The sequence below is a fragment of the Myxine glutinosa genome, chromosome 10 (assembly GCF_964187855.1).
Source record: "Myxine glutinosa chromosome 10, kmMyxGlut1.1, whole genome shotgun sequence".
NCBI lineage: Eukaryota > Metazoa > Chordata > Myxini > Myxiniformes > Myxinidae > Myxine > Myxine glutinosa.
Genome location: NC_136270.1, coordinates 121,580,782 through 121,607,690, shown reverse-complemented (window position 1 = coordinate 121,607,690; position 26,909 = coordinate 121,580,782). Strand labels below are relative to the sequence as shown.

At 44.4% G+C, this 26,909-nt stretch overlaps 1 protein-coding gene across 2 annotated transcripts in view; it reads left to right on the top strand.

Annotated features, from left to right (window-relative positions):
* Nucleotides 1–3,164: 3,164 nt before the first annotated feature.
* The window catches only part of MTPAP (mitochondrial poly(A) polymerase), a 49,351-nt gene continuing 25,606 nt past the window's right edge, over nucleotides 3,165–26,909 (top strand). The window contains exons 1-2 of one of the 2 annotated variants that reach the window (XM_078786039.1): nucleotides 3,165–3,339; nucleotides 8,000–8,604. Coding sequence is in view for 1 of the 2 variants with exons in the window: in XM_068101486.2 (XP_067957587.1) it covers nucleotides 3,198–3,339; nucleotides 8,441–8,604 (306 nt within the window). In the remaining variant the exon portion in view is untranslated. The remainder of the gene's footprint in view (nucleotides 3,340–7,999; nucleotides 8,605–26,909) is intronic. The other variant, XM_068101486.2, reaches the window with a different exon arrangement.

The following is a 26,909-nucleotide window of genomic DNA, read 5'->3' as shown; positions in this document are numbered from 1 at the left end:
GCGAGGCGTATCTGTGCCGGCAGCTGGCGTAGAAAGAGCGCCCGGAATAAAAAATCCGGGGCTTTGTCACCCAGTAGTGAAAGCATGTGGTCCATCCGGACCGATGGTCGTGTGTCGCCGAGTTCGGGAAGGTCCAGGAGGCGGTCGGCCCGCTCGCACTCCGTGAGGCCGAACGTGGCGATGAGGAGGCGCTTGAGCGCCTCGTACCTGTGGTCGGCCGGTGGGTTCCGCAGGACAGACACGACTCGGGCGGCTGTGCCGGGCCCGAGGGCGGTGATGACGTGGTAATACCGCGTCTCATCTGCCGTTATGCCTCGAAGTCGGAACTGTGCCTCGGCCTGCACGAACCATACTTCGGCCTGAGCTTCCCAAAACTCGGGGAGCTTCACCGCTACCGCGTTGTTGGCCATGGCACGTTCTGTTGGTCAGCGGCGGCTGAACCAGCGTCGAGGTCACCAGTGAAGTGCGGTGCTATGCGCACGACTTGTTAGCCAAGAAGAGAAGCAACAACGCAGGTAACCAAAAAAGAGTCTTTATTACAAAGCTGAACTATAGCACTGAGGTGCTCGGGGCTGCGCGCCCCATGTATATCCCGATGCCATGCCTACCCCTCGGGCGTGGCCGACACCCTCTTGGTGCGCGGAATGATGTCACCGCGCCAGCGCCATCGTGTCCGCCACAACGTAATTTTTGAGCGGTGCCATATGCAGCCAGTTGTCAGATTTTTAAAGCCAATTCCACCTCGCTTAATGACAGTCACTTACTTCGAATGACCACGTACAGGTTTTTATGAACAAAAGGTTTATTACCACAGAGAGCGCGGAAACTTGCAAACTGCAGAGTACACCTCTGATGTTCTTGACGCCCGAGCCTAGATCTACTGTAATCTATATATACCCCACAGAGGGTAATAATATAACGCTTCCTGCCGCTCCTGTTCGGAGTGGGGACACCAGTTGCCTGAAACCAGACCAAGCTTTCTGTCAGATTCGTAAGTAATTGATATTGAACCGAACCGTGAAGACCCTCGAAGATGAATTATATAAATACCTTCAACAGTGAGGAAGAGGAAGTTTAGCGGACAGAAGCGGCGAAAAATATACATTTTGTCGTAGGTTGTGACTAGAGTCCCTGTATATAGAGAGTTGTGTCAACTCAAATTTGGACGCCATTTTGTGTCTAAGTGTGTTGGATTAGATATACATGTACATTCGCGATATGGGGTGATATATTCTAAACCTGCTAAAAAAAAATTTGCTACACATATTTAGTCTTATTATTACATACAGGTGATATTTGTTTTGTCAAAAACTCAGCTATTGCTGTGAAAAAGAGCTGTGTGGTGATATTAAAAGTGGTATGGCAATGCATATTACAAGCCAACACTGCATATAAGAGCTAACATTATAAGTAAGACAAACCAATGCTGTCGTTCTCTGAATTTTAATAACTTTTAGAAAGGAGTGTGGGCATATCCAATATTTTTTAAAGGGTGCCGAGAGCAATTCCGGTGAGGACTTCCAGCCGACATATAGTCTAACACACTTAAACAAATTCTGTACGTGGTATTGCCATATTTCTGACTTTTTATTATTTTGTTATTTTTTTATTATTTATAATTTTTTATTTTATTATTTTTATATATTTTTATATTTATATATTTATATATATTTTTATATATATTTATATTTTTTATATATTTTATAAAATTATATAATATTTTATATATTTTTTATATAATATATTATTATTTTAATATATATAATATATATATAATATATATATATATATAATATATATAATAATATATATAATATATATAATATATATATATAATATATATATATAATAATATATATTATATATATATATATATATAATAATATATATTATATATATATATATATATTATATATTATTATATAATTATATATTATATATATATATATATATTAATATTATATATATATTATTATATTATATATTATATATATATATATATTATATAATAATAATATATATATTATTATATATATAATAATATATATATAATAATATATATAATATATATAATATATATATTATATATATTATAATAATATATATAATATATATAATATAAATATAATATATTTTATAATATATTATTTTATATAATATATATTTATATTTATATATTTATATTTATATTTATATATATTTATATATATTTATATATTTATATATATATATATTTCTGACTTTATTATTTTTATTATTATTCTGACATATTCTTTTCCATATTTCTGACTTTATCACTTGGAAATCTATACATCTTATATTTCCCAGATTGGTTTGAACAACCAAAAGCAGAACAACAGTCATTTTGTTTGGCAATAAACAACATTCCCGTACCAAGCTGACGTTCACGCACGGTGAAGTTAGACACAAAATGGCGCCACGAAATCACGTGACCAGAAATCTCGGGTCAGCGCATGGCGCAACTCTCTTTATACAGGGACTCTAGTTGTGACCATAGCGCGGTCATTCTTGTTGTTCAATAATCGGAATTGTAAAGGAATTTGGGAGGGATAAATGGGAATACGACAGGATGGGATAAAAACTGGAATAATTATAACTACTCCACTTGGGTGATTTAAACATTTTATTTGCTATATAAAACCGTCATTCCATGTAAATATAATTACTTCGTATATTTATTATTTAAGCAGGGAAGGCGAAATTGAGAGATTTGAGAGGGTAATAGTGAAAAAATTATATGGAGGGGGAAGGGTTCGTGAATGGTTTGGGAGGGGCTTGCGCCATATTTGCGTACGTATTAAATACATTCATCCAGAATAAACGAAGGAAAACGTTATTGGTGGGAGGACGTCCATCTTTTGAGGAAAGTTTGCAGAAAATGATTAATTGCATGAAATTTTCATGAAGTCCTGAGAGAAACTCCGGGGAGTAGTTGTAGTTTTATTAGCGGAAGTGTCAAAGGTGGGGAAAAAAAGAAAACAGTCGAAACCTCTGAGGTGAACGAGCTAACATCATATTTAGGGTATTGGTAGTAGGGGATCAAGAGAAAACTAAAGGATAAGTGCGACATGCCACTAATTTGGAGTGGATTTTAGGATTTCGGGCGATTTAGACTAACCGTAAAACAACAACAACCCTCAATGGGCTGTCCTCCGGTGTGAGAGGTCACGGTTAACATGGCGATGTACATGCGGTATTTGGGCCGGCTCCGCTGTGGAGCCTGTGGGTTAAGATTTCGGGTTTTCTCGGATGGAAAGCGCTGTTTCACATCCAAGGCGGTCACACAACCAGATGTGCTGATGGAGAGAAAACTGCAAGGTAGAGTTTAACAAGTCCACTGTAACTTGAACCATCGTTGGTACATACATGTCATGTGACGTGTTGTCTGTTGAACGTCGTAATAAGCGTTTATCAAACTTATTCAAACCCACTGTCATTGGTTCCTTATACTGGAGTTAAACTCCCATGTTTCATCATTTCCAACGTTTCACTACAAACGACAATTTTTAAAATAATTATTAGTAGAGAGGTTGGGAGATTGATTAGTGGAGGTGGTGGATGAAGCATTAGTGGAGGTGGTGAAGGTATCATAAGGGAGGTGGTGAAGGTATCATAAGGGGAGGTGGTGAAGGTATCATAAGGGGAGGTGGTGAAGGAATCATTAGTGGAGATGGTGGCCGAATCGGTGGTGGAGGAATCACTCGGGGAGGGGTGATGGTGGAGGAATCATTAGTGGAGGGGTGATGATGGAGGAATCACTAGGTGAAGGTGTGGAGGAATCATTAGAGGAGGGGTGGGGGTGGAGGAATCATTAGAGGAGGGGCGGGGGTGGAGGAATCATTAGGGAGGGGTGATGGTGGAGGAATCATTAGAGGAGGAGTGGGGGTGGAGGAATCATTAGGGGAGGGGTGGGGTTGGAGGAATCATTAGGGGAGGTGCAGGGGTGGAGGAATTATTAGGGGAGAGGGTGGAGGAATCATTAGAGGAGGAGTGGGGGTGGAGGAATCATTAGGGGAGGGGTGATGGTGGAGGAATCATTAGTGGAGGGGAGATGGTGAAGGAATCACTAGGAGAGGAGGTGGAGGAATCACTTGGTGATGGTGTGGAGGAATCATTAGAGGAGGAGTGGGGGTGGAGGAATCATTAGGGGAGGGGCGGGGTTGGAGGAATCATTAGGGAGGTGCTGGGGTGGAGGAATTATTAGGGGAGAGGGTGGCGGAATCATTAGGGAGGTGCTGGGGTGGAGGAATTATTAGGGGAGAGGGTGGAGGAATCATTAGGGGAGAGGGTGGAGGAATCATTAGGGGAGGTGCTGGGGTGGAGGAAATTATTTGGGGAGAGGGTGGAGTAATCATTAGGGGAGAGGGTGGAGTAATCATTAGGGGAGAGGGTGGAGGAATCATTAGGGGAGGGGGTGGAGGAATCATTATGGGGAGGGGCTTGGGTGGAGGAATCATTATGAGAGGGGTGGAGGAATCATTATGGGAGGGGGGTGGAGGAATCATTATGGGGAGGGGCGTGGGTGGAGGAATCATTATGGGAGGGGTGGAGGAATCATTAGGGGAGGGGTGGAGGAATCATTAGGGGAGGGGTGGAGGAATCATTAGGGGAGGGGTGGAGGAATCATTATGGGAGGGGCGGGGGTGGAGAAATCATTAGGGGAGGGGAGGGGAGACGGATTATAGGACGGGATGGAGGAATGATTTGTGGAGGGAAGGGGAGACAGATTAGGGGAGGGGTGGAGGAATCATTAGGGGAGGGGGTTGCGGATGGATATGGGAGATTGGTTGGAGAGTAATTAAGGTGTGTTGTATATGTTGAAAAAAGAAGGGGATGGGAGATGGCTATGGGAGTGGGTGGTAGATGGATAATGGGAAGGGTGTGGGAGGGGGGGTGGGGTGGGGTGTGAAAGGGTATTATGAGTTGAAAAGAGGATGGCTGAGGAGTAGGAAAAAGGGAGGGGGTTGGGGGTAAAAACCCACCATGTATACTTATGTAATAAATATATGGTGCCTAATCTATATAATAATAGCGTAAGAACTCGACTTTGTTATCCCTTTTACGCCGCACCCAGTGACCCGATGCCCACGGCACTAATGGATTTACAATCTACGAACCGTGCTCTTTGTTTATCACGTACAGCCATACTCGAAAAATCTGAATTAGCCGACGTTGGGGCCCAAAAGCATCCGATTAACTGCCGATACGACGCCATCTTACGACGCCATCGTATTGGCGTCTGCTGGGCGAAGGCGAAGCGAGCCGTCCACTGATTGGACAGGCGAAGGCGAAAGCAAGCCGTCCACTGAGTGGACAATCCAGAGCATGCATTTGTGCCGGTGTCGGCGATCGTTGTTCATATACGCACTCTTCATTCTCATCTTTCTTCCTAACTCTTACTCGGACAAGCAAATCCCCTATGCCATCCATAATGGTACACTCTATCCATACACCACATCCTCCCTTCCGTGGATGTTCCACGGGTTTCGGCTAGTATAATACTAAAACAAGAAAAAGGAGTTGGGATATCATACAGGTCATGGACAACAATAATGGAAACACCCACAGAATGTCTCTTAGTAGGGTGTGGCCCACTATGTGCATCCAGGATGGCATGGATACGACGTGGCAATGGAGTCAATAAGGGTCAGGAACAGTTCTGCAGGAAATTGGTACAATTCTCCCAGAAGGAAGTCCTCCAGTTCACGTCGATTTGATGTAGGTGGAAACCGCTGTCTTTGGGCACTTCTCCTGGCAATTCCACAAATGTTCTGTGGGATTGAGGTGCGTTGTTTGGGAGGCCCATGGAAGATGTGTAACTTCATTCTTGTCTTCCTCAAACCACCCTTGGTGACAACACTGATGGATCTGAGGTGGGAAAAAGAGTAACGAATGGGATTTAGGCTAAACAGCTTAGAGATGAGTGTGCATACGTCTCGGCCAGTGTTTCCCAACTTTTTTCGCTAAGTGGCCCAACTGGCTTTTGACCTGACATGTCATGGCCCAGTGGGGATCATAGCAATTTTTTGAAACCAAAGAATTGTCAATAAGAACCACAACTTAATTCAATTTAGACTTTTAGAGTATTTAATGGAACAATATTTCTCATTTGAACAATTTGTTTGTGAAATGCATTAATGTGAGTGAAGTAAAGCAAATTTATTTGTGACAAAGGGTCTTGCGAGAAATTTTTAGAACAGAACATCAAGAAAATCAATTGAAAAGGCAAATGAACAATTCACACTTCAAGGCTTTTCCATAAAAAAACAAATATTTATTTTAAATTAAGAAATGAAACTCTATTAACACATTGCAATAATAACCAGGAAAAGAAAAAATATTTGAAAACTCATCTCCAGGGTGCTTTGCTTGTGGGCTGTAACACAAAACATTGCAGTATCTGCCAATTGAAAAAAAACTCAAAAAAGTTTGACATAAAGCTACTTTAATGAGAGATGTTCTCATGAATTTTCTGCACCAGTTTCCAAATCCAAGTGCTGGCGCTTCACGTTCTCTTCCATTTGCTTGAAGAAGTCACATCCTTATGTTGATGATGTGGATGAATCTTCTCCAAATGGAGCTTCAACTTCGATGCCCGCAAAGATTGATTTCCGAGAACTTTCTGGCACAGGACACATTGTCCCTTTAATTCTCCACGCTCATGTAAGGATGTGAATCCAAACTTTATATATTGCTCATCATATCCTCGTTTTGTCATTTCAGAAGGGGTTCTGGAGAAAAAAAAGAAGGAAAAATATTTAAAAAACAAGACTAAAAAAATATGCAGGGAATAGTGGGTGGCTACCACTGGCCACCACCAGCAACACACACAGAATTGAACTCTTGTTTTAGGCCTTGTGCGTGAAAAGATTATATTATTTGGGCAAATATTGGGTAGTCTCTGTAGCCCACCTCGAAAACGTGCTGTGGGCCATGGCCCACTTATTGGGAACCCATGGTCTGGGCCATCCTGTCAGCCTCCATAATTATTACTTGCACATAATATTGTTACGTTTGTGGGGGGTAGGCAATACCTTAGTCCAGGTAGAATTGCATAGGTGGTGTGTTCCGATTGTCTTGAAGAAGAAGAATCCCCATGTACATACGTCGGAAATTTGTTTAGACTGGATGTCGTGTAAGCGCGTATCTTTGGTCCCATCACGAGGGGTGGGGTTATGTTAATTGGCAAATATTGGGCAGTCTCTGTGGCCCACCTAGAAAACGTGCTGTGGGCCATGGCCCACTGATTGGGAACCCATGGTCTCGGCCATCCTGTCAGCCTCCATAATTATTACTTGCACATAATATTGTTACGTTTGTGGGGGGTAGGCAATACCTTAGTCCAGGTAGAATTGCATCGGTGGTGTGCTCCGATTGTCGTGAAGAAGAAGAACCCCCATGTACATACGTCAGAAATTTGTTTAGACTGGATGTCATGTAAGCGCGTATCTTTGTTCCCATCACGAGGGGTGGGGTTATTTTAATTAGTTCGGGGTTATGTTAATTAGTTAGGGATTATGGGTAATTAATCCCCTGTATGTAATGGCCTCTGTTATTTTTCCTCTGTTCCTTATGACACCAGCAGCACACATACAAAGCCAGGCAATCGCACATTTATAACACTAAATAAAAGTGACCGGAACCAGGACATTGAACAATACCGCTGGCACTGCTAGCCGCGACATCGCCACATCAGGCAGGCAGGGCCGTAAGGCCATGCCCCAAAGAAGAGTGATTTGTCCGAGATTGATTGGAGCAAGGACTGCTAAGATGGGACTATCGGTGGAGCAGGCACAGATGACGTCAGAGCCTTGAGTATGAAAGAACGCTCTCCCTGACATTCTCTCATCTTCTGGCTTTGGTGGTGAACGGTTAAGATTTCATATCTCTCTGCTTTGGGATTTCACGGTGAGCGGTCGGAGTTCATAGCGCTCCTGCGCGAGGAGAATTCATTGACGAGCACGTGAACATTTTGTAGCGCTCTTGCACCGGGGACATTGGAAGTCAAGACGATCGGGAGGACGAGTGCGGCTGAGTGAATGAGGGCACGCCAAGGCCTTTTTCCCGCCAGGGCTGGTGCCGCGTCCGGATTGCCCGCTCGGGTCCCCGATGATTCCTGATGAGGTTCAAGAGCAGCTCGGAGCTAAGTGCCCACAAAAATGACACGCATTTATTTTCACCTTTATTTTTCCCTTTGTGTGTATTTGAGTCTGTATGAAGATGTACCGTTTAGGAATCTTATTTTGCCGTGTTTTATTTTGTTACCGGCCTTTCTTCAATAAAACCGGTATTTTTGTACATTTTAATTCCGTGTCGGTTTGAGTTGATTGTTGCAGGTTCGAAGACTGCCGGTGGACCCGTGAAGGTAAGCGCTCTTGGCTCTTCCCCCCACTCCCCTCTTCATGTGTGTGCTTGACAGAGACCTGCCGAAGGAAGACGTTTGCTCAGGAACAAGCAGATCGCCTGGAACAAGCTCACAGGAGTATCCTCATAAAGTGCCCTCAAAAGGTCAACAAGCCCCAGCTGCTCAAGTCATTAGCAAAGCATGGCAACATTGCCCACCACCACTTCTTTGGGTCTTATGTGAGTATAGAAGGCACAACGTTTTGAAAGTGTTGCTTTTTATTTACTTATTCTGCCACCCTGAAGCACATCTGTGTGGAACTGATGTTTGTTGTCACGACTATTGTTTCTTTTTTCAGTTACTTTCATAAGATCGTGTTGAATTGCCCCCTGTAGCTGTTTTACAGATGTGTCAGACTTCCTTCAGCCGTTTGATTTCTGCTTCTTTGCCTCAATTTTTTTGATTGTAATCATCCTCTGGATTGTACACATGATCGCAAGCCTTCATTCGAAAATATCAACAACATTCACAACATAGGTAAAACTAAATATCTGTCAACCTATGATTCTTACCCGTTGTGCACTAACAATCCACGTCACAAACACGTAGCCACGTACATACTGAAGTTTACATTACAGATGAACAAAAAAAAGAGCACACATGTCTGTAAAGGAAAATCAATCTTCATGGAGTTTGTCAAAAGATAAACTTAAAGAAAGGATCTGATTCCTTTTCACCCCTCAGCCCAAATTGGGCTAAGGGGTATTGTCGTCACGGGCATCGTCCGGGCGTCCGGGCATCCGTCAACTTTTGGTTTCCGTCAATTTCAGTGAGAATGGCTTGTCCGATTAAATCCATTTTTGCAGTGTTTGTTGGGGTTGAGTAGCGGAAGGTTCCTTTCGAAAATGGGCGCGCTGCGATTTTCAATATGGCCGCCACGGCAGCCATCTTGAAATTGGTTTCCGTCAATTTCGAGCAGAATGGCTTGTCCGATGAAATTCATTTTTGCAGTGTGTGTTGGGGTTGAGTAGAGGAAGGTTTTTTTTTTTTTTTTTTTTTTTTTTTTTTTTTTTTTTGTATACAAGATCGAGGCTCGTGAAAGAGCGAACATTAATCACACAGAAAGACAAACAGACACATAAAACAAATAACATCGGGAGCGGTAGACAAGATGGGGAGAGAGCGGGAAGGACACAAACACAACATTTGAGAGCAGGGACCGAGAGACATGGAGACATCGAGAGATCTGTGGGAGGGAGAGGGCTTTGGGGGGGAGGCATGTGAAGGGGGGGAGGCATGTGAAGGGGGGGGGGGGGGGTGGGAGAGGTATAAACATATGGACACTGCCAGGATTTCCAGGAAATAAGTTGGAATTTCAAACAAGGTGGATCTGGGGTGAATTAGTGGGGGTAGAAAAGATCAAGGTTATGGATGGGGGAAGATAAGAGATGGTGGTGAACAGCTGTTTTAAAGACCTGGAGGGAGGAGAGGGATTGAAGGGAGTGTGGGAGTTTGTTCCACAGGCGGGAGAAAAGAGGAATGAAAGAGTGAAGGTGAGCAGAGAGCCGAGATTTCGGCAGTTTAACCATCAGAGGGTTGCTGGCAGATCTTGTGCGACCTGTAGGAATATTTGGGGGACAGAGCACAGAGAGAGCTGGGGGAGCAAGGCCGGAGAGGAGTCGGTAGAAGACAGAAAGACCACCTACCTGCCTGCGGTGAGTGAGTGAAAGGCCCTCAGAGATAGCTTCATCGCGGGAGATTCCAATGATTTTGAAAGCTTTGGATTCAACAGCGTGAAGCCGAGCCAGGTGTGAGGCAGGAGCACCAGCCCATAGGGGAGAACAGTATTCCATTGAGCTGCGGATGAAAGCCTTGTAAGTGGTGAGGAGCTCAGGTGTGCCGAGGAAGGACTTCGCACGACGGAGGATGCCCAGTCGGCGACTGGCTTTGGAGGCCAGCTTGGAAATGTGGTTTTCCCAAGAAAGATCATGGCAGATAGTGAGACCCAAAAGCTTGAGTGACAGAACTTCTTGGAGAGGATTGTTGAGAAAGTAGATGGGAGGGTTGTCCAGTCGATCTTTTCGGAGAGACATAGTAAGAGAGTGAGATTTGGCAGGATTGAAAGACATGTTCCACTTGTTTGACCAGTCTGTGATTTTGTCCAGGTCTTCAGAGAGTGAGGAGGCTGCAGACTGCCGATCTGAGGGAAGAGGAATGGAGCGGCAGAGAGTGGAGTCATCAGCAAAGAGATAGAGAGGATTTTCCAGAGAGTCAGAGAGATCATTGATAAAGACCAGAAAAAGCACAGGGCCCAGCACACTTCCTTTCGAAAATGGGCATGCTGAGATTTTCAATATGGCCGCCACAGTAGCCATCTTGAAATTGGTTTCCGTCAATTTCGAGCAGAACGGCTTGTCCGATTAAATCCACTTTTAACTCAACTGGACTACAGTCCAGTTGAGTTCATCACATACTGCACCCTCCGGCGTCCGTCGTCTGTCGTCGTCTGTTAACTTTTCGACGTTAACACTCCCCTCCCCTCCAAATCTCAGTCTCGCGAGATCTCGGAGACGGTGGGAGGGATTTTCGAAGCTCCACACGGTCTCCACGTTTTTCGAAGTTAAGTCTGTTCACAATTGTATTTTGTCGAAACTGTATTTATCCTTCGGTGTGTGCAACTTTTATTGTGTGCAACCTTGGTTGTTTCTCGGTGTTTATCTTTCATAAATTGATCGTCTGTTTGCCGTGTCGCGAGCAAGGCCTTTGCCGCGTCGCGAACGATTTGAAATCGAAGTTAAGTGATTGTTCCCATTTGTATTTTCGTTAAAACTGTATTTATTTATGGTGTTGTACGTATATTGTGTCCCGACGAAGATTTTTCGGTGCAAATCTTTCATACCTGTATTGAAAATCGTGTTAATTCGTGTCGTGTCTTGAGGCCTTGTACAGTGTACACTGTACAACCTTGAGGCTTTGTTTTTCTCTCAGCGGTCCGTCGTTTGTGATCCAATAACTTTCGTTCTCTGTATTCCCAGTCTTTTCACCCATAGCCTACTTCCTTGTGTAAATCTCAACTAAAAAAAAAACAAAAAAAACAACATTTCCTTCTCTGTTCTCATTCGTTTATTCATTCTTATTCGTTCGTTCGTTCTTCGACCACGTGTTTCTCCCCCATTTCCCCAGATAGTTTTCACTGTTATTAACCTTCAATGTTTACACTTTCCCCTCAAGTTATGTATTCCGTCATATTTTATAACACCTTTTTCTTCTTCTTCTTTAAAAGGCTGCTTTCGACTTGCTCACCAAATCAATTCATCCCAAAAAAAATATCCATCTCCTATAGTGCCTTTTTTCTACATTCCCTAAACTCTCCTGCACTCCATCCTCCATCCAGCGTCCTTAAACGTATTTTTAACTCGAAGGTCACAAGAAACTCATTTTGCAATAAATGTTCGTTTCCCATAAATCGTACACTTTCTAAAATCCAATCTCACCCCTCCCCTCCAAATCTTCCCCATAACCCCTCCCCTCCAAATCTTCCCCATAACCCCTCCCCTCCAAATCTTCCCCATCACCCCTCCCCTCCAAATCTTCCCCATCACCCATCCCTTTCAAATCTCCCCCCTTGCCCCCTCCCTCCTAAACTACCCCCTCACCCCTCCCCGCCAAGACGCCCCCTCGCTCCTCCCCTCCTAGACTCCTCCCTCACCCCTCCCCTCCAAATCTCCCCCATATCCCATCCCTTTCAAATCCCTCCCCTTGTCCCTTCCCTCCCAAACTCCCCCCTCACCCCTCCCCTTCAAATCTCCCCACCCTCATTGCTTCTCAATTTCCCTCCTCTCACTCCCCCTCCTCAAAGCGTCCTCCCCGCTTCTTCCCCCTTCCAACTCTCACCTCCATCTCCCCCAACCTTCTGCCTCGCTCTTCCCCCTCCTCAAATAACACCTCATTGTGCCTCACCCAATCACCATCAAACCTTTTGTCCGGCCCATCCTTCCCTTTCTCCGAGCTATTCTGAAATCTCTGACGCACCTTCAACAGCTCTCCCTACCTCTTCCACCTCTTCCACATCTTACCCTACCCCTCCTCCCCCCTGTTCTGTATCTGATGCTCCCCCTTCCTCTTCATTAACGGTATGGACCTCAAACATCCGGGGCCTTCGTTCAAACTTAACTGATCTCTCCATACAGGTTGCTTCTGTCAAACCATACGTGATCTGCTTAACAGAAACTTTCCTCCTTTATGATGTCTCTGATTCCTTAGTATCTCTCCCGGGCTACTCCCTCCTCCGGTATGATAGACCTGAGCCTCGTCCTGGAGGCGGGGTTGCTATCTTTATCAAAAACTCTCTTCGTCACTCGCCCTGCACTGCACTCTCTCCACCTCACCCCCAGGAATACCTCTGGCTACGGCTTCCCCTTCGCTCCCACCTCTTGTTCATATGTGTGTTGTACCGTCCACCAAACAGTGATGACTCCATCTACATCTCGCTGTCTGATAATATGGACCAACTTCTATCGACTCATCCCAACTCTCTCTTCCTCATATGTGGTGATTTCAACTGTCATCATGCCAGTTGGCTGGGTGTGGGTACCTCTCTCACCAGCCATGGCTCCTCAGCAAAGGACTTCTGCGACTCACTGGGACTGACACAATCTGTCAATTTCCCGACCCGGATCTCAGTCAACGGAACATCTTCTCTTCTGGACTTGGTTATGACTAACTTCCCTGAAAATGTCTGCTGCTCTTCTTCTGCTCCAATCGGATCATCTGATCATGTCCTTGTTAAAGTGGACATCTCTCTGACCATCCTCAGGGAGCCTGCTCAGCGTCGACGAGTCTGGCATTTCACTCAGGCCAACTGGCACGGTCTTCAAGCAGCCATCAATCATCTGGACTGGTCTCCCATCTCTACCACCTCTGACATCAACTCATCCTGGGAATTCTTCCAAAGTAAATTGCTCTCTCTCATGCACAGATTTATCCCATCTCGTCTTCAGTTGTCATACCCTTCCTCCCGTCCATGGTACACGGAATCTTGTGGTGAGGCTGTTGCCCAGAAACAACTTGCCTTCGTCTCCTGGAAAGCAAATCCAACGGAAGGAAATCTCATTTCCTTTCACAAAGCCCGAAACAAGTGTGTGTCCACCCTCAGGAGAGCCAGGAAACAATATCTCTCCGTTCTCAAGACCGAACTCTCTTATCTGTCTCCCTCTTCCAAATCCTGGTGGCGTCTGGTCAAATCCGTTTCTGGTGTTTGTTCCCCTTCCATCCCCTCCCTTACCTCAAACGGCTACACAGCTGACTCCGCACGTGAAAAAGCTGAATGCCTCAACTCTGTGTTTGCCTCTAAATCTTGTGTCCCAAACCCATCCCTCTCTGTACCCACCATACCCAGTCGTACCCTGCTGCTCCTGGACTCCGTGTCCTTTCCTCCTGACAAGGTGGAAAAGTTTCTGTCAACCCTCGACTCTGATTCTACAACTGGACCCGACGGCATCAGCCCACGGGTCCTAAAATCCTGCTCTGCCGCTCTATCTCACCCTCTCTCTGTTCTCTTCACCCTCTCTTTTGCTCAAGGTCAACTGCCATCTGCTTGGAAATCAGCCAACATCACCGCTTTGCACAAAAAAGGTGCAAAAACAGATCCTAGCAACTACAGACCAATCAGCCTTCTCCCAATTATCAGCAAAGTCATGGAATCCATCATTGCTTCGGATATGAAATCTTTCCTCTTCTCCAATGGCTTGATCTCTGATCATCAATTTGGTTTCAGACCAGGTCACTCTACTCTGGACATGCTGCTTCTGCTGTCTCAACAACGGATGGAGGTCCTCAATGCCAAACAGGAAATTAGAGCTGTCTCCCTCGACATATCACGTGCCTTCGACACGGTCTGGCACCCCGCTCTGCTCACCAAACTCTCCTCCTTTGGTATCCATGGAAATCTCCACGCATGGCTGGTGGACTTCCTCTCTAGTCGTCGTCAACGTGTGGCCCTGAATGGGTTTCTCTCATCTCCTCTTCCTGTTCAGGCTGGAGTTCCGCAAGGCAGTGTTCTGGGCCCCGTGCTTTTTCTGGTCTTCATCAATGATCTCTCTGACTCTCTTGAAAATCCTCTCTATCTCTTTGCTGATGACTCCACTCTGCCGCTCCATTCCTCTTCCCTCAGATCGGCAGTCTGCAGCCTCCTCACTCTCTGAAGACTTGGACAAAATCACAGACTGGTCAAACAAGTGGAACATGTCTTTCAATCCTGACAAATCTCACACTCTTACTATGTCTCTCCGAAAAGATCGACTGGACAACCCTCCCATCTACTTTCTCAACAATCCTCTCCAAGAAGTTCTGTCGCTCAAGCTTTTGGGTCTCACTATCTGCCATGATCTTTCTTGGGAAAACCACATTTCCAAGCTGGCCTCCAAAGCCAGTCGCCGACTGGGCATCCTCCGTCGTGCGAAGTCCTTCCTTGGCACACCTGAGCTCCTCACCACATACAAGGCTTTCATCCGCAGCTCAATGGAATACTGTTCTCCCCTATGGGCCGGTGCTCCTGCCTCACACCTAGCTCGGCTTCACGCTGTTGAAACCAAAGCTTTCAGAATTATTGGAATCTCCCGCGATGAAGCTATCTCTGAGGGCCTTTCACTCACTCACCGCAGGCAGGTAGGTGGTCTTTCTGTCTTCTACCGACTCCTCTCCGGCCTTGCACCCACAGCTCTCTCTGTGCTCTGTCCCCCAAATATTCCTACAGGTCGCACAAGATCTGCCAGCAACCCTCTGATGGTTAAACTGCCGAAATCTCGGCTCTCTGCTCACCTTCACTCTTTCAATCCTCTTTTCTCCCGCCTCTGGAACAAACTCCCTCACTCCCTTCAATCCCACTCCTCCCTCCAGGTCTTTAAAACAGCTGTTCACCACCATCTCTTATCTTCCCCCATCCAAAACCTTGATCTTTTCTACCCCCGCTAATTCACCCCAGATCCACCTTGTTTGAAATTCCAACTTCTTTCCTGGAAGTCCTGGCAGTGTCCATATGTTTTATACCTCTCCCACCGCCCCCTTCCCATGCGCCCCCCCCCCAAAGCCCTCGCCCTCTCTCAGATCTCTCGATGTCTCCATGTCTCTCGGTCCCTGCTCTTAAATGTTGTGTTTGTGTCCTTCCCCCTCTCTCCCCATCTTGTCTACCGCTCCCGATGTTATATGTTTTATGTGTCGGTTTGTCTTTATGTGTGATTAATGTTCGCTCTTTCACGAGCCTCGATCTTGTATACAAAAAAGAAAAAGAAAAAAAAAGGCGTCCACAAATATCGACTGATTCTGATCAAACTTGACATGCAGCATCCTTACCCCAAGGACCAGGTTGGTATTACATTTCAGCCCGATCCGTTGAAAAATGGCGGACTTAGGCGACCATTTTGTTTTTGGTCATGAAAACGATGTTAACACTCTGGCGTCCACAAATATTAACAGATTTTGATCAAACCTAGAATGTTTAACCCTTACCACACAAGGTAGGTTGCTATTGCATTCCAACCCGATCCGTCACAAAATGGCCGCCATCGGCCTCCATATTGTTTTCAGCTCCGAAACGACGTTATATATTTTGTATTCATTTGACATCTATATTATAATAGCCGTAGATGATTCTGTCTGTCTGTCTGTCTGTCTATCTGTTGGGTGTCTGTCCGGGGTGTGGCTTACTCGGTTTGCAGAGTAGCTCCACCCATAGCTCCACCCATTCTGGGAGTGGCTATAAACAAATATCCACCATTTTATTAACTCGCATAGCTTTGAGTCCTGTTTTGTAGGCCCGTGGTGTCTTGCTCTCCCCCAGTTTTATTTCAAATCAAATTCGATAAATCATTTCATTTTTCACAGTCGCTAACATAGTTTTAGACTCGGTTGAAAAAAAACGGGAAGAAAATCCGATGAAAGTTGCCGTTTATAGAACGAAATGAATTCTCAAAGGCCTGTAACTTCAAGGCCATTGAGTCTCTCTCACGCCTTTATCTCCAATCTAACTCACCATATGATTTCATTTTTATCGATGGTTTTACTTTTAGACTCGGTGTCAGCAATAATTGAGAACAATCCACACACGCGGGAAAATGCAGAGATATATTTTTTAAAATCGCGTCATGGTGTATCATACACCGCCCAACATGACACCGCCGGCAATGTGTCGATATATATTAAAAATTCGCTTTTGCTTTTCCGTTATGATATATTACTATTTCGTTTGATGATAGTCGTCACAAAAACGTCAACAATGATGCCGACATATATTTCTTCGTTTTTATTTCATTCAACATATTAGCCGGAAGTAAAATATGTTTCAGGAAATTACCGAGAGATATTTCTTCGTTTTTTTTATTAGTTATGTGCGCATACACTTTAAATAGGTTTATTTGAAATCTTTAATTTTCCACAATATAATTTACTTGCCATTTATCATTTGATGATTACGAGACAAATTCCTCTTGAGGATCGTGACAATTCATGCGTTGCGTGGAAACTTCCATTTCCAAAATGAATGAGACGATCGATGAAGAACGACTCGGTGTCACCAACGCGGGAAAATGCAGAGATATATTTTTTAAAATACACCATATCACCGCACAACACCGCCCAACAGCCAACAAGTATCATACACCGCCCAACAGCCAACGAGTATCATACACCGCCCAACATGACACAGACAGCAACATGTCGACATTATCGCTTTTTCTTTAAACCGAGTGAACCGAGCCGAACCGAATACACCGCGTGAATTCACCGAGCGAATTTCAGCCAATTCCACCTATTTCTTCGTTTTTATTTTATTCGTTACCAGCAGAAGTACCCAGCGTTGCCGGGCGGGGGAGGGGGGAAGGGCACGTACACTTTAAACATGTATATACATGTGGGATGTGGGATATATACATGTGGGACATGTGTACGTGTGTGTGTGTGTGTGTGCGCGTGAATATGTGTGTGTGTGTATATATGTGTGTGTATGTGTATGTAGGCTAACCCCCGCTCTAGCAGGGAAAATGGCCTTAAAATGCATGTTGTTGTATGTGTATATACATGTCTGTGTGTGTGTGTTTGTGTGTACGTGTGTGTGTGTGTGTGTGTGTGTGTGTGTGTGTGTGTGTGTGTGTGTGTGTGTGTGTGTGTGTGTGTGTGTGTGTGTGTGTGTGTGTGTGTGTGGAGATGTATGGAGATGTATATATGTGTATATATGTGTATATGTGGATACATATGTGTATACATATTTGCATATGTGCATATGTGTATATGTGTCTGTACGTGTGTGTGTGTGTGTGTGTGTGTGTGTGTGCATGTGTGTCGATGTACGTGTGTGTGTATGTGTATATGTGTGTGGTTGTATATGTGTGTGTGTGTGTATATGTAAACATGGGCCGGTGTGTGTGTAAAGTGTGAGGAGGTATTGGAGAGGAAAATGCAGAGATATATATTTTTAAATCGCGCCATGATGATAAACGAAAATACACCGCCTAAAATAACAGTCGACATATATTTAAAATTCGCCATACACATCCATGCGGGAATCCCACGGGCATGGATGTGTGTGACATTTCGACATATTGAGTTACATGCTGCGCCTGCACATTCAGTTATATAAGATGGTTACTGGCAATTGATCACATCCACAAATGATGTAATCCACACAATTTATGTACTTTACATAACGTTAATAGGAATACATGCCCGTGTAGATGGGAAATACAGTTTGTTTGAAATAAATCACAAATATCAGAAGAAAGTTTTTTAAACCATTTTATATAACTGAATGTGCAGGTGCAGCATCGAACTCAATATGTCGAAATGTCACACACATCCATGCCCGTGGGATTCCCACGGGTGACCCCGCTAGTATATAAATATCATGAAACATTTACTCCTACTCAATTCTATTTCTGCAATGTTGTTGCAAAGCTTAAAGATGCATCGTCACGTTTGCAGCCGTAGTTTCTGGCAGTCAGGTAACATTTTTCTCAATGATTAGCATGTATATGAAATGTCCATATACATTTTCCCTATAACTTTCATGACGAGGATTCCCCACAATTTCTTCTGACGTCACTTAAATATGCACTTGCGACGTTTTATGGGCATGTTCACTGGGACAAGATGTTGGGGTGGGTGACTCTGAAAGCGAATTACACCGGTACACCCGTTTCCTTTTATCTACACAACTATATTTCTGCAACATTGTTGCAAAGTGTAACATTGTATCAATTGTAAAACAAGGCCAAGTATAAGGATACAAGGACCTTAAAATTATTACACAAGGTTGTTGGCTTTTCATTCAAGTCAAATCTAGTACAGACAACTGACCTACTTTAAAGTTGTCCAGTCAGTTCAGTTGAGTTCTGCTTCCCTGGAAGCTCTAGTTGCAGTGTGTTTTGGGGTTGAGTTGAGTAGAGGAAGGTTCATGGGCGCGCTGCGATTTTCAATATGGCCGCCACGGCAGCCATCTTGAAATTGGTTTCCATCAATTTCAAGCAGAACGGCTTGTCCGATTAAATCCATTTTTGCAGTGTGTGTTGGGGTTGAGTAGAGGAAGATTTCTTTCGAAAATGGGCATGCTGCGATTTTCAATATGGCCGCCACGGCAGCCATCTTGAAATTGGTTTCCACCATGCATGGGCTGAGGGGTTACGCCCGTTTTTCGGTGCTATTTATTAAACTAGAGTTCATAGAACACCTTACCCCTAACACGTTGCATTAGTTAGTCAAGCCTGTTGATTGTGTCTTTCATAACGTCCTTAAAAACAGTAAGTTTTCTGTTTGGAATAATTTTCAATTTTGTTTGACTGCCAGACATGCAGACAGAGTAAAAATAAAAAATTCTCAGTCCTCTGCGCATGTGCGATCGGGACGAATTCAGAGCCAAAGTACTGTTAAACTACAGGTTTGACTTCCGATTCATGTTCAAAATCTAACATTAAATTTTAATTAAATTGTTCCTCGATCATAAAGTAATGTTTGTAGACAGGTAGACAGACAGACAGACAGACAAAGTGAACCAATTGCTTAACCAACCCCTGCTTTTCACTTCACATGCGTGGGGTAACAATGCCGACTTTACATTAGTCAACAGGATACTCTCTCTGGCAGACACTAGGAATACATATAATTGGTTCATATCTGGTTCCTTTCTGTGTAAATTTGATCTTGGACTTGTACGAGATTGCTTTGGCCCAGATCATGAGTAAGAACATATCTGTGATGACTGAGGGGGTGTAAGATTCATTGTTCATTTGCTAGCAATGAATGATTGTTATTCAATCCCGGTGTGTACCCTGGCCCGGTGTGTATCCCAGTGTGTACCCTGGCCCGGTGTGTACCCTGGCCCGGTGTGTACCCTGGATAAGAATAGGTACGCCGTATCCCTGCGTGTCGTAAGAGGCGACTAAGAGGGTTGGCGTCAGGAAGGGCATCCGGCCATAAAAAAAAAACATTGCCTCAAAAAGAGAACCATGACAATTACAACTACAGATGGGCAGGGTACAGCCCGAAGTGGAGATCGGTTTCTGAGGTTTGGGACATGGAATGTAGGGTCAATGACAGGGAGATCAGGAGAAGTGGTGGAAGTATTGGTCAGAAGAAGAGTGGACATATGTTGTGTGCAAGAGACGAGATGGAAGGGAAGTGGTGTGAGAATGGTGAAGGGTAGGCAGGGACAGAAATACGAGTTTGTGTGGCAAGGGTGCCCGGAAGGCGTGAATGGTCACTTTCATCCTTCCTCAACACATGACCAAACCATCTCAACCTGTTCCTCTTCACAGCATCAATCACAGGCTCTATTCCCATCATCTTTCGCAATTCATCATTTGTCTTCCTCTCTCTCAACAATACTCCGCACATCCGTCGAACCATTCGCATTTCCACCCTTTCCAACCTTCGTTGCTGCTCTACGTTCATTACCCAATACCCATGTCTCGCTCCCATAAATCATAACATTTCTCACACATGCAGCATACATCATACAGCATCATACAGCATCATACATACATCACACATACATCATACATACATCATACAGAGATACTATTATTATAATACGGTAAACCACTGAGAATTGCAATACACTTTCACTGGGAGTGGAGCTACACGATAAAATATTTACATAGAGTATGTGCATCCCTCCCTTCACCCCACTCCTGAACACTCATGACTCTGATTTTTATTATTATTACACCCTTTTATTTAACTTCATCTGAACTTTGTTTGTTTGTCCCATTTCAAATATTTGAGCCGTTCGTTTTCTAGGTTCCATACGTCCTAGAGAGCTGAAATTTGGCCCACGGCCCTCTTTTCTGGTGCAATTTCATCTATCAAAATTTAATTAAATTTAAAAAAAAAATTTTTAAACTCAAAAAATAAAATAAAAGTGTGGAACCCTAAAACATGTTTTTTCATTTACTTGTTAATGCCTAAAGCCCTCCCGGGTATACCCCAAGTACAACCACCGAACTTCAACTCATTCCGGCCAGCAGTTTACAAGTGCATATTCGTCAAATGCATGTGCGCACGCACACACACACACACACACACACACACACACACACACACACACACACACACACACACACACACACACACACACACAACGGCGTTTATCAGTGGAATTAAACTGACGAGAGAAATACCCGTGCTACGCACGGGTGGGAGGCCAGCAGCAAACAGGCAATGCAGACACGGCGAATGCTAAAGCATGAAACCAATAAATCCCACATTCCTGTGGCACCTTCAGTCGCACATCAGACATGGACAGCAAGTTCGTGAAGGACTTCCATGAAAAACGTACCCGTTCGCAAACAAACGGGTACGTTCACGTATAGAAACATCGATCATGGGACAGTGGCGAATCTGCATATGGCGATGGCAAAATCTGAGAAATTGAAGGTTTTTTTTATTTTAAACGATTAATATAAACATCGGTTGAATCATATCACACGCAAATCATCAAAATCTAAACAGTATCTTTAGAATTTCAATAAAAGCCATATCACTGTTCATATCGGTAAATATTGTTCCATCGTGTTTCAAATCGTGATCGATACACTATGATCGTGATGATCGTGATCGTGAATTGTGATCGAGAATCATGTTCACAATCATTACATCGTATGTACTCCCGATACGTGTACCAAATTCCGGATACGTGTAACTCTACCAAATCAACAGTGAAAAGGATTTTGAGCCGACAGCTGTTACGGCCTTGGCAAGATCGATGGAGACAGCGATCTGTTAGCGATCGATGGAGACATGTTGCTTTCCCGGGTGCAGCCATTTGTGCGTCGTCACAATGAGAACAATGAACGTCATGCGAACGCGAATGTTATGCGGGAGTCCAAACCTGAGAATGCTGGAGACTAAAGCTGAAATTGGGAAAACGAAATAGCCTATTTTACTCCTGGGGATCCCAGGATTATCCACCGAAAATATCTTTGTGATCGGTTCAGCAGTTTTTACGGTACCTACGAACGGACAGACAGATGGACATTTGGTGAATAATAGTAAGATAGTCTAATAACCCGGTGTGTACCCCGGTTTAGAATAGGTACACCGTATCCCTGCGTGTCGTAAGAGGCGACTAAAAGGGTTGGCGTCAGGAAGGGCATCCGGCCATAAAAACATTCCCTCAAAAAGAGAACCATGACAATTACAACTACATATGGGCAGGGTACAGCCCGAAGTACCCCGTGGGGGACCCCACTCCCTCTCGTCAAAACTCAAGGTGAGGAACCCAATCGAAGCAAGGGTGGAAATCACTCCATTTATGACGACGAAACGTCTGATACCCGACGTGGAGATCGTTTTCTGAGGTTTGGGACATGGAATGTAGGGACAATGACAGGGAGATCAGGAGAAGTGGTGGAAGTATTGGTCAGAAGAAGAGTGGACATATGTTGTGTGCAGGAGACAAGATGGAAGGGAAGTGGTGTGAGAATGGTGAAGGGTAGGCAGGGACAGAAATACAAGTTTGTGTGGCAAGGGTGCCCGGAAGGCGTGAATGTTGTTAGTGTCTTGTTTTCTGAGGAGTTTGTCGACAGTGTGGTGAGTGTGACTAGAGTTAGTGAAAAGTTGATTATGATGAAAATGATGATTGGAAAGCTCTTGGTGAACGTCATCTCGGGATATGCTCCGCAGGTTGGTCGGAGCGATGAAGAGAAGGACAAGTTCTGGTGTGCGATAGAGAAGCTGATGGAAAATGTGAAAGATGAGGAAGTTGTTGTGGTCGGAGGAGACCTAAATGGACATGTGGGAAGGAGTATGGACGGTTTTGAGGGAGTTCATGGGGGTTATGGATATGGTGTGAGAAATGGTGAAGGTGAAAGGATTTTGGAGTTTGCTGATGGAGCTGATTTGTTGATTTGTAATTCTCAGTTCCAGAAAGAGGATAATAAGCTTGTTACATACACGTCAGGTGGGTTGACGACAACCGTTGACTACCTGCTGGTGCATAGGCGAGATAGGGGGCACCTCCAGGACACAAAGCTGATCCCGGGGGAGGAGGCTGTTTCACAGCACCACTTGGTTGTCTGTGACATAAGGGTGAAAGGTGCGAGGAGAGCTCAGCGGATGAAGTACCAACCGAGAATGAAGGTGTGGAGGTTGAAAGAGGTGACAGTGAGGGAGGCATTAAAAGAGAGGCTGAGTGTGGTAGAGGATGATGTGGTTGAGCTTGAAAGTGGTTGGATGTCAATGAAAGATAGTCTGTTGGGAGCCGTTGGTGAGGTATGTGGATGGACAAAATGATCACCGAGGCACTCGGAAACATGGTGGTGAGATGATGAAGTTGGAAAGAAGATTGACGAGAAGAGGAAGAAGTTCAAGGAGTGGCAGAAGGCGAAGGGTATGGGGGCAGAAAAGGCAGAGCATGAAAGTTATAAGGCAGCCAAGAAGGCTGCAAAGAAAGAGGTAGCAAAGGCGCAGGAGGCATGTAGGAAAATGTTCGGAGAACGCTTGGATTTGGAAGAGGGTCAGAGAGCGGTATTCAGGATTGCAAAGCAGATAGCGAAAGAGAGGTGTGATGTGATGGGGGTGAGTTGCTTGAAGGATGAAGTGGGACAAATTGTTATGGACCCAGATGGAATTAAAGGAAGATGGAAGAGATATATGGAAATACTGTTGAATGCAGAGAATGAATGGGATGGCAACATAGAGAGTAACCCAGTTTTAGGACCGGCAGAGAAAATAACCGAGAAGGAAGTTGAGGAAGCGATAAAAGCCATGAAGAGGAGAAAAGCGGGAGAGCCGACGGGAGTTGTGGGAGATATGTTTAAGGCAGCGGGAAATTGGGGTGTGAAGAGAATGACAGAGATCTGCCATCTGGTAGTGATAGAAGGCCACATTCCAGTGGATTGGGAACTGAGTACCCTCGTCCCTCTATACAAGGGGAAAGGTGACCCTCTGGACTGTGGCTCGTATCGAGCGATGAAGTTATTGGAGCATGGAATGAAGGTATTGGAAAGGGTGTTGGAGAGGAGGATAAGGAAGAAAGTGAAGATTGACGAAATGCAGTTTGGATTTATGCCAGGAAGAGGAACGACAGACGCACTTTTTATTCTAAGGCAGTTGCAGGAGAAGTACATGGAGAAGAGGAAGAAGTTGTTTCTTGGGTTTGTTGATCTGGAGAAAGCATTCGATAGGGTTCCACGTGAAGTAGTGACATGGGCATTGAGGAAGTTAGGAGTGGAGGAATGGTTGATCAGAGTAGTGATGGCAATGTACAAAAGAGCGCACACAGCTGTAAGGACGAAGGACGGGAACAGTGGTGAGTTTGAGGTGAAGGTGGGAGTGCATCGGGGGTCGGTACTAAGTCCACTACTATTTGTAGCTGTGATGGAGGTGTTGGCTCGGAACGTAAAGGAGGGTTTACCGTGGGAGTTGTTGAATGCAGATGATCTGGTGTTGATTGCAGAAAGTATGGATGGACTGAAGGAGAAGATGAACAAGTGGAAGGAATGTATGGAGACAAAAGGTCTGAAGGCGAATATCAGAAAAACGAAGGTGATGGCAAGTGGTAAAGCATGTGGTGAGGTGGAAAGAACTGGGAAGTGGGCGTGTGCTGTGTGCAGGAAGTGTGTCGGAGTGAATTCCATTCAATGTACTATGTGCGCTGAGTGGGTTCATCAAAAATGTAGTGGTTTGAGAGGGTCATTAACCAGTGTGGCAGCTACATTCAAGTGTAAGGTGTGCACAGAGGGAGCTGCAGATGGAGGAAATGTTGAGTTGGATCTTAGAGACGGCGTGAAGCTGGAAGGTGTGAAAACATTTTGTTACCTCGGAGACATGCTGAATGGAGAAGGTGGATCAGACTCGGTAACGGTTGCGAGAGTGAGATGTGCATGGAAGAAGTTTCGGGAATTGAGTGGCGTGCTGACGAGGAGGGGAGTGTCGTTGAAGCTGAAGGGAAAGGTGTATGCTGCATGTGTGAGAAGTGTTATGATTTATGGGAGCGAGACATGGGTAATGAACGTAGAGCAGCAATGAAGGCTGGAAAGGGTGGAAATGTGAATGGTTCGGTGTATGTGTGGAGTGTCGTTGAGAGAGAGGAAGACAAATGATGAATTGCGAAAGATGATGGGAATAGAGCCTGTGATTGATGCTGTGAAGAGGAACAGGTTGAGATGGTTTGCTCATGTGTTGAGGAAGGATGAAAGTGACTGGTTGAGAAGAGTGATGGAAATGAATGTATAAGGAAGTAGAAGACGGGGAAGACCGAGAAAGACTTGGCTAAAGATGGTCGAAGAAGAAATGCGGGCAAGGGGGTTAACAAGGGGAGATGCAGAAAATAGGGCAAAATGGAGAAGATCGTCATGGGGACCGCAAGGCTCATCCCCGCTCTAGCAGGGAAAATGGCCTTAAAATGCCTGTTGTGTTTGTTGTAGTCTTAATGCTAAGGCAAGGAGCTACAATGAGTGGATTAAAATATTCCTTGAACTAGTAAGTGAAACGACATGGAATTGAAATACAGTAATACCTTCAAAATCATTAAGGATGGAATATTTTTTCGTAAATCAATTATGTAAATATTTAAAATGTAAATGAGTAAAATTGAATAAACTTACTAAATAATTTAGTTTTGGAATATTGTAACATGTATGGGCCCAGACTAGTCAAGCTGGGTAGTGTTGCCCCAGGATGAAACTGAGCAATCTGATTGGTTGGTTTCAAATAAAACACGCAAATGGTCATGTGGCCTCCACGTCCAACTAACCAATGTTTGTCTACACTGGATTTCCAACCAAGATTATATATATATATATATATATTCACGTGAAAAAGTAAGTACACCCCATGTAAAGTTTGGACTTTTTCAACATATTTCAACGTACAGCTATTTGATCTTCATTTCAACAATATTGATAGATAAAGGTGATATAATATAACAAATATCATGAAACATTTACATTTTGTAGTCCATTGTATAATTTAAATAAACATAAATGCAAATTTCTCATGTGGAAAAAGTAAGTACACCCTTGGCTCTCATAGGTGGTATTGCTCCCTTGGCAGAAACAACCTCAAGTAGGCGTTTATTATAACTGTCTACCAGTCTCTGACATCGACTGGGAGAAATTTTTGCCCACTCCTCCATGCAGAATTCTTTCAGCTGTGCGATGTTTGAGGGGTTTCTTGCATGCACAGCTCTTTTCAAATCCCCCCACAACATCTCGATGGGATTTAGATCCGGGCTTTGACTTTTCCATTCCAGAACCCTCCATTTCTTTCTTTTCAGCCATTCCTTGGTGGATTTACTGGTGTGTTTAGGGTCATTGTCATGTTGCAAGGTCCACCTTCGGTTGAGCTTCAACTTTCCGACAGATGGCCTCACATTATCCTCAAGCACCCTCTGGTACAATGAAGAATTCATAATGGATTCTATGATGGTGAGCTGTCCAGGCCCTGATGCAGCAAAGCTGCCCCAAACCATAATATTTCCACCACCATGCTTTACAGTTGGTATCAGGTTCTTGTGGTCAAATGCTGTCTTTGGTTTTCGCCAAACATGTCTTCTGGTACTGTGGCCAAATAGCTCTACCTTTGACTCATCTGTCCAGAGCACATTGTTCCAGAAGTGCTGGTCTTTGCCTAGGTGTTCATTGGCAAACTTTCGTCTTGCCCTGATGTTCTTTCTGGACAGCAAAGGTTTCCTCCTGGCACACCTCCCATGTAGATCAAATTTGTGCAGCCTCTTTCTAATGGTAGACTCGTGCACTTTGACATCAACAGTGGCAAGAGCTACCTGTAGGTCCTGTGATGACATTCTGGGGTTCTTAGAGACTTCTTTCAGTATCTTGCGGTCTGCTCTCGGGCTGAACTTGCTGGGGCGGCCTGGCCTGAACAAGTTGGCAGTTGTTTGGAATCTTCTCCACTTGTAGATGATCTTCCGCACAGTCGAATGATTGATTTCAAATTGTTTGGAGATCTTTTTAAATCCCTTTCCAGACTCGTAGGCATCTATAACCTTCTTTCTGAAGGCCTCAGAGAGCTCTTTTGATCTAGGCATGGTGACGCT